Here is an 8,814-nt window from a genome sequence, read left to right as displayed (position 1 = left end):
TCATATGATAAACTTTTTTGTTCTAGATTAAGATTTTTCTTTTCTCCACTCTTGTAGGGGTCATTACGATGTATATCTGTAGAGTATTACCACCAATAGGCAAATTTTGCATGTTGATCCAGCAGCTTTTGCGACCTCTAGTGATCGAGGAATTATTGTTAATTTTGGTACAACTTTACTTTCTTTTGCCGTATAAGCTTATGAACCAGTTATCAGTGCTGTAAGTGTTCTTCTCATTATTTGTTCTAGGATTCTCAAATTAATATCCACAAACATATTTCCATGTCAAGGGAACTTATTATATTTTCCTATTAACATGTTAGTATAACCTAGAAAGAAGGCTTTGAATGCCAATCCTATTATGAATGTATATGGTCAGTGGTGATATTCCTATCTCACAAGCTAACTGTCATCATTTCTGGTGGGGATTCTAATTAGCCTGTACTAATCGTTATCCAGTTCAGGTTTTAAAATTAAGTTCTCCCTTCCTGGTAAACTTAAATTACTTTAGCAATTTAATTGGTAATCAAGTAATTACAAATATTAACAACATAGTTAAGCAAACAATTATAGAGCAATCAATATATATAATAGTCAAGAAAATGTAATAATTAAAATTCTGAATCCACAAAAAAAATGTCTAAACCCTAAAAATGTATTTGGTTCACAAAGATATCCTAGAGCAACACGAAATATTCAAAATACAGTATTATTGAGTAAAAATGGAGATAGAAAAGCTATCTATATGTGACAAGGAAAGTCAGCTAATTACAAATTTTTTATTGTGGAGACAAAGTCGATTCCAATTTTTCTTTTAGTTCATTATATTAAAGGCTATCTACATGTGCAAGGAAGTCTAGTTAATTTACCAATTCTCTTGACTTTTCTTTCAACTTATTCATCTGCAGATAATTGTCGCTTTTTCACGTTCAGTCAGCTCAATTAAATCAGGGAAAATGTCGTGCTATCGAGTTTCCCCAAGGTTCTTTGTTTTGTTTTCAATGAATGTTTAATTGTAGTTATTAAGTACCTAAATGGTCTTTACACACCTCTTTGGTGACTTGAGCATGTTCCCCTATTTCTCAAACAACATCAAGGATACTCCAGTTTCTGTAAACTTTGATTGTGATGCATCCATGGATGTAAGACCGGCTGACTACCTTGCGCATATGGGATTCTTGGTGAGTGTTGAAACCTGCATTTGTATTTAAACATCTTCTACTTTTCATGTCACTTTTATCTACTATTTTTATGAACTACAAAGATAAGTGACTCTATTATATGTGTTTAACAGGAAGGTACTGCTATGCAGTGTGTTATCTTTGAAAAAAGTGATCTAGGATTAACAATCTTGAAAGGTTGGTTTATGGATAAATGGTTACTTCTCGTACTTTGTGTTTCATTCTACGTTTTAGCTTCTTTAGTCGGTGCTTAATGTTGTATGTGATAATCTGTATGCATGTGTGTTTGAGTATTGTGGGTGCTTAGCAATTTTCACTAAAGTTTGGAAGTTCCGGTACTTTGCATTCTGATGTCCTTTTTATTATTTGAAAATGTCACAAAATTCTCACTTATGCTGTCAACTATTTTTCTTCGGTTTAGCAACAATATATATGTGATTTTAAAATATTTTTACTAATTGACATGGGATACACGTGCGGCGCACAGGATGCACGTGCGCCGCACGAGATGCACGTGAGCCGCATGAGATGTACTTGGTAGATACTGTAAGTGTTATTGACCATCGTCACATAAGGAAGTTAGAGATAATCTATATATTTCAAGTATTTACTAATCAAGGTTTTGATTTAGTAGTAAACTATTCTTCACCTAAACATCAAGCTGAATCATTTGTTACTAGGCATCATGATTCACTCTACACGATGGGTAATGTGATGCTTCAATAGTGATCAGATGTGCAGAAATACTTCATTTCATTTCTTTTTGTAAGAAAAGTGAGTAAAGTTGAGTTGTCTCATACATGCTCTAGTAAATCTGCTTGAAGATATCATTTGACATAATGCTTCAGAGGTTTTGTATCCTTAAGTACGTTTTGTTCTTTCACAATTCTATGTCTACATGCATTATATTTTTATTTTCTATTTTTCTATGTTGATAACTTTTAACCCCAGTGTATGCATTTGCTTTTCAACAAAAGCTAATACCTTGATTTGAAATCAAAAGAGGTGCAGGACCTCTCAGTCTAAGGACCCGCCCATGATGCATAGAGTAGAGATTTTTAGATTTGATCGACTGAGTCTTTTTGTAGCATCTCAACTTTCTTCACATGGAAATTCTCCGAAAGTGTTTTCACATTGTTTGAAAGGTGGGAGCAATGGTGGAGGTATACTAGTTCTTGGTGAGATTTTGAATGCCAGCATGATCTACAGTTTTCTTGTTCCATCAAAGTACATATTATTTTTTAATTACAATATTATAAACTTTTTTGTTCTAGTTTAAGATGTTTCTTTTCTCCACTCTTGCAAGTGTCATTACAATGTATATTTGCAGAGCATTACCGTCTAAGGTACTTGTATAAGCGAGGGAGGTAGATTGTCATCCGGTTCGTAGAATGGCTACTAGAAGGGCTATTTGGCGGACATTCCTGACTACAACAAAAAGATTATTGACCTTCAAGGCTTCAACTTTAGGGGGAGAAGAATATCTAATACGAAAGATAACGGTAGAACCTCCTGAGAGTTGTAAACAACGGACATATATAAGATACTTCTTCCGCCCATTTTTACTTGTCATGTTTCGCTTCCCGAGAGTCAAACTGCATAATTTTTTTTTGTTGAAGAATAAAAACTGCATAAACTTTGACTGACATTTAAGATATATTTTTAAATCATATTAATATGAGAAGAATTGCAACTTATAATACTTTTTGTATAGTTTCCGAACATCTAAATTTTAGTTTTAAAATATTGAACTATAATTTAACTCCGAAGATTAGTCGAATTGACTCTCAAGAAGCGAAACGTGGCATGTAAAAATGGATTGAAGGAGTAAATTGCAAATATTATGGTTATATTTGGACCTTTTCCTTAAAACTAAAACAAAAATGCAAACAAACCCATAGAAAGTATCATTTATAAGAGGCTTTAACATCTTAAATCTTAATTTTTTTTTGCGTGGTTTACCCTTCATTTGGGGTGGTCTTTAATTTTTGCCCTTCGCCTAATACCCCGAATTTGTGAGTTCGAACCCCAGCTCAGAAAAAAAAATATATATATTTGCAAGGCAGAATTTTGCAAGTCTGTCCATGCAAGGCAGAATTTGAGCTTTAATGGACAGAATTCTGCCTTAAGGTTTTGCCCATGTACAAATTCTGCCGAAATTCTGCCTGAAAATCAAAAGTTAAAGTCCACCATTTTGAGGGGCAAAAATTAAAGACCATGATAGCAGCCATGGAAGCTTAATTCCATTGAAGGACAAGGAAATTTTATGTCAAGATCAACGGGCTTCAATTACCAATTAAAAACTGTCTTGTGATGAAAGAATAGGTCCAGCCCAATATGAATATTTTGTTCAACTCTTACATCTATTTGGAGGCCCAAATTAAAGACTAAATCAGATGGAATAAGGCCCAAATTAGCCCCAAAATGGAGAATTTCCGGCAGCCCCAAATCTGCCCATGCCCAAACTAGCTCTAGAATAAAATATTTTTTGCGCTTCTTTTTTGGAGTATGAACTGTAGGATTTTTCATAATGTTTGAACCGTATATAGTGCTCGAGGTTTTTTGGGTTTAGCTTGGAGTATTTTTATTCAAATTTTATTTTCACATTAAAAAGCGGTTAAATAGATTTGAAATACTGATTAAAGCTTGATTAGCCGACCAAGACCATGACTATTTGCCCAAAAAAAAATAAAAAAAATCATATTTTTGGATTCGAATTGGAGGGCCTTTTTTGTCCCTTATGGGACATCCGATAAAAAAATAAATTGAAAGGACTTACTTAAGAAGTATGTTAATGCATTTTTGGAATATCTATTGACCTTCAATTGTGGCACAAACAGTTACACAATCTCTCAAAACTTTTCATTTTCTTCATCGCCATCTGTCCTTAACCTCTCAACCGCTACATCATCATTTACAAATCATCTTCTGTCATCTCTTCTATTTTTCCCCCCAAAGAAATAGCAATGGAAAAGAAAAATCACCATATCTTGGTAACATTTGCACTATTATTATTAATATTGCATCAACAATCATTCGCTACGCAACATTTGGTTGGTGACTCAATTTGGACTATCCCTCCCACAAATAACTTCTATACTAACTGGTCTTCTTCCCAAGTTTTCTTCCCTGGAGACACTCTTTGTACTTCCCTTAACTTTTTACTACTCCCTTCGAACCCATTTATCTGACACCTTTCAGATTTCGAGAATCAAAACGAGTTTTTCTTTGAATGTGGTTATTTCATATGCCTTTTAAATATTTTAAATTATCAATTATTGTGACTTATAATACTTCTACGTAGTTTTCAAATATGTAATTTTATTTTAAGAAATTTAAAGATTTCATATCTAAATTGACGATCAAACTTAAAGTTTGACTCTCGAAATCCGAACGGTATTACATAATTTAGGAGTACGAGAGAATAACTCTTTTAGTTCACATAATATATATATTTGTGATGATTGTTAATGTTATCTTTTTTTGGGGCATAAACTATATGCAGATTTTGACTTTGATCCAGAATTTTACAATGTGATGCAAGTATCAAGAAGAGAGTACGGTTATTGCACGGCTAATCAGCCTTACAAAGTATTCAGTGATGGTCCAGTGAATATTACATTGATGGAGGTAGGGGTATTTTATTACATATGCAGCATTTTAAACTATTGTTCATTAGGCCAGAAATTTAGTGTCACTGTCCTTCAAAATTCGTCCAATAACTCTGCACCAACTTCCTCGCCATCGCCATCGCCTTTGCCTTCCTACTGAGGCGGATTCAGGATTTAAAATGATCAGTTCGATTTTAAGGTTTTTAGCATTGAATTCATTGCACTTCTAAAGTTACAGGTTTAGAAGTTATATTTTGTTGAAATTTTAGTAGTTTTCATTTCTCGATAGTAAATTAGAACCAAATTTGTATTTACTGGACCATGTCGCTCGCTAGTCATTCATAATTTGATATTAAGAATAATCTTACCTATCGTGGAGTTCTCCGTGGATGGTTTCAATCTTTCGTTTAATTTGTTAGTGTTATATATACTTTCGTTTTTAAGAGTATGGAGATCTGTGTAGAAGAATTTTTTTTGGATGAAATTCACAAATAATCACTTTTCAGTCTTTGTAAAAGAAAAATAGTTATTGTCAGGAGTTTCAAATTCTCCAATTGAAATTTTATGACACGACTGAAAAGTTCTCAAGTGTGGGCTTGTGGCTAAGAATACACGAGAACTGGGCATTCACAAGACTGCTTTGATTCTCATCATACTATGCATCCTTATTCATAGTAGAGTGTAAGGTAGGTTTGGGTTTCTTACAAAAAAAATTAAAAAAAACTGCTGAAATAACACAGATGATTTTGTAGATGAGCCAATTGTAACCAAGTTGTGAATCGCCTTAATTAGATATTCGAAATTCATTCACTGATTAATTCCGATTTTCAAATAAGTTTTTTTATCAGTTAGATTTATTCGGGATTTTCATAAATGCAAAGTAGGTGATCTACTAGTTAAATGTATTCATTAAAGGAAAAATGTACAAATATACCCCTCAACTTTTTGATTTAGAACAGATATGCCCCTCGTTAAAAAATGGTGCATATATACCCCTGTCGACTGTCGTTACACAAATGATGCAAATATACCTTTTTGCTGACAGATTTTTTTAAAAATCATTTAGCTTGTTTTTTAATTAAAAAAATGTCACGTGGCTTTAAAGAAAATAAGTTTAACCATTTTTTTTAAATCCAAGTGGTACTTTCTTTCTGGTGGGGTTGGGTTTGGTTCATTTAAAAAATGGAGACTTATTTTTTTATAGCCACGGAGATATTTCTTAAAACGAATTAGACAACCCACTAGAAAAAAAAAAAATTAACACGTGGCTTTAAAAAAAAAAAAGTCTACCAAAAACAATGGGTGGGTAGACTTTTTTTTTTTTAAGCCACATGATATTTTTAATTAAAAGATAAGCTAAATGATTTTAAAATTCCGTCAGCGAAAAGGGCATATTTGCACCATTTGTGTAATGTAGGCGTATATATGCACCACTTTTTTAACGAGGGGCATATCTGCTCTAAATAACAAAGTTGACGGATATATTTGCACCTTGCCCGTCATTAAAAAATATAAAGCAGAGGTTATTCCTTAAATATGTTGTGTTTTTAACTTTGGAAGTCATCTAGGTGTGTCTTTTTGTTTGCTTGATAGCTGAGGCTCGACAATGCATGCGGCTACGGCTAGCCAATTATATCATTTCATAAAAAAAATATTATAAATATTAAGAGATCCCTTAGGTATACCGATAGAATAGATATGATCAATTGATCGTGTTTAATTTCTTATGAAATCTTATGAGTTCACCAAAATAAAATATAAATTATTGAGAGTTAGCATCCTCTTTCAACATTCAACTATTCGGCAATTCGATTTTTTTAGCCCAACGGTAGACACATAATATACTAGTGGATTTATAGAGAAGGCGGAAGTTTTGTACTAAATAAAATATATAATAAAGGAATCTAAACAGCTTTAGCCAGCCAAGTAAAAAATGAAGGGGAAAATACAAATATATCCTCATACTATACGACTTAGAACAAATATACATTTCCGTTATAAAGGCCTATTTACACCCCTATTTTTATACAAATTAAATGGTTTAGATATGCCCTTGACAGATGGAAGTGAAGAAATCAATTTTAAATTTATTTTTAAAATTTTCACAAAGTTCAAGGACAAACTTAGATGTTTTCTCTAATTATATCAACATCCCCAATCTTGACACTCCAATGTAATTTCTAAAAATGTCACAACCAACGTCTTGATCTTAAAACATTATGCCCATATCTCTATTACAGTTGTGTAGAAATATTATAGTGCTCAGTACTACTGCATACTATTGGGCAGCGAAGCTCACACTTGTTCTCTAATTATGACGGTCCACTATGGCCTCTTACCTCCTCCCTTTTCACGTGATGATTCAACATCAATCCGGACTCTCAATAGTTGCTAATATCCGTATCTCAGTTCCACAATCAACCAAATCAAAATTCACTAAGTAGATAATGGAGTAATAAATTACAAATCAATAATAATTTAATATACAAGAATGAACACGTACAGAGATAATTAATGTATTTCTAGCATGTAGATAGATCCAAGAGATCTTTTAACAACTGAGATTGTTACAGATTTGTCATCGATCAACACAATTTAAAATCTTAGAGATTGTCAGAACTATAATATCTTTGCCGGAAAAGGGCCCAAAATACCCTCGAATTATTGAAAATGGAGCAAAAATACCCTCCATCCACCTTTCAGCCCCCAAATACCCTTATCATCCACCTATTGAGTCTAAAATACCCTTATCACCACCTATTGGGTCTAAAATACCCTTATCACTAACAAAATCTTTTCATTAAACACGTGTCATTTTTCTATTGGTTGGATTATAAAATTAATTAAACTAATTAACTTTTGCAATATTGACCAGATAGTGCCCCCACCCCCCGGTGAAATTTTTTTTTTTTTTTTGAAAAAAAAGTTGACATTTTTTTTTTGCACCCCACCCCGCACCCCGCACCCCCCCCCCCCCGACGCAAAAAAAATTAATATTTTTGAAAAAAAAAGTTTTGACGTTTTTTTTTTGGGTTTTTTTAGCTGGGAGGGGAGGGGGGCGTAGGGTGGGGGTGGGGGGAGGGGGAGGGTGCGGGGTGGAAAAAAAAGTCAACTTTTTTTTTTCAGCTGGGAGGGGGGGGGGAGGTGTAGGGTGCGGGGTGGGGTGCAAAAAAATATTGTTACGCTTCTCAACTTCCTAGTAAAAAGCACAAGTACTTTGAAATGTCTTGATAAATTAAAATGTCTGATGTAATTGAGTTACCAAAAAAAAAAAAATATCTCACCCTAAAAAACATGGTATATTTTCAACCAAAAATCTAAAAGGCACAAGTGTAGACTACAATATTTTTTTTGCACCCCACCCCGCACCCTACACCTCCCCTGCACCCCCCCCCACCCCCCAAAAATCTAAAAGGCACAAGTTGACTTTTTTTCCACCCCCTACGCCCCCCTCCCCTCCCAGCTAAAAAAACCCAAAAAAAACGTCAAAACTTTTTTTTTCAAAAATATTAATTTTTTTTGCGTCGGGGGGGGGGGGGGGGTAGGGGGTGGGGGGCACTTGGGTTATCTGGTCAATTAGTTTAATTAATTTTATAAGCCAACCAATAAAAAAATGTCACGTGTTTGACCAGAATATTCTGTTAGCAATAGGGGTATTTTAGACCCAATAGGTGGATGGTAAGGGTATTTGGGGGCTGAAAGGTGGATGGAGGGTATTTTTGCTCCATTTTTAATAGTTCGAGGGTATTTTAGGCCCTTTTCCGTATCTTTGCATCTCCAGATCTCTAATTATTTGCCTTGGAACTCATGAAATATGAACCACTTATTTTAAAATTTGCCAGCTCAAAGCCAGATACAATTGACTATATGAATGATTTGCCTTATTCCTTATTTATTTCTCTGATTACAACTTTGCCTCTTTATTTCTCTTGTGTTTGTCATATATGGGAATTAATTCATATCATTGCGTGGCAGTTTTCAGTGTATGTGGAAAAAGGTAAAACACATGTGGACCAGAGCAA

At 33.9% G+C, this 8,814-nt stretch overlaps 1 protein-coding gene across 1 annotated transcript; it reads left to right on the top strand.

Annotated features, from left to right (window-relative positions):
• Nucleotides 1–3,831: 3,831 nt before the first annotated feature.
• Nucleotides 3,832–5,091, top strand: LOC132613543 (mavicyanin-like). Its single transcript, XM_060327605.1, has 2 exons — nucleotides 3,832–4,325; nucleotides 4,687–5,091. Exons 1-2 carry the CDS (start codon nucleotides 4,148–4,150, stop codon nucleotides 4,950–4,952), a joined length of 444 nt encoding a protein of 147 aa, XP_060183588.1. The 5' UTR covers nucleotides 3,832–4,147; the 3' UTR covers nucleotides 4,953–5,091.
• The last annotated feature ends 3,723 nt before the right edge of the window (nucleotides 5,092–8,814 follow it).

This window comes from Lycium barbarum, chromosome 10, assembly GCF_019175385.1.
Source record: "Lycium barbarum isolate Lr01 chromosome 10, ASM1917538v2, whole genome shotgun sequence".
In the NCBI taxonomy this organism is placed as follows: domain Eukaryota; kingdom Viridiplantae; phylum Streptophyta; class Magnoliopsida; order Solanales; family Solanaceae; genus Lycium; species Lycium barbarum.
This window is presented reverse-complemented; position numbering and strand designations above follow the sequence as displayed.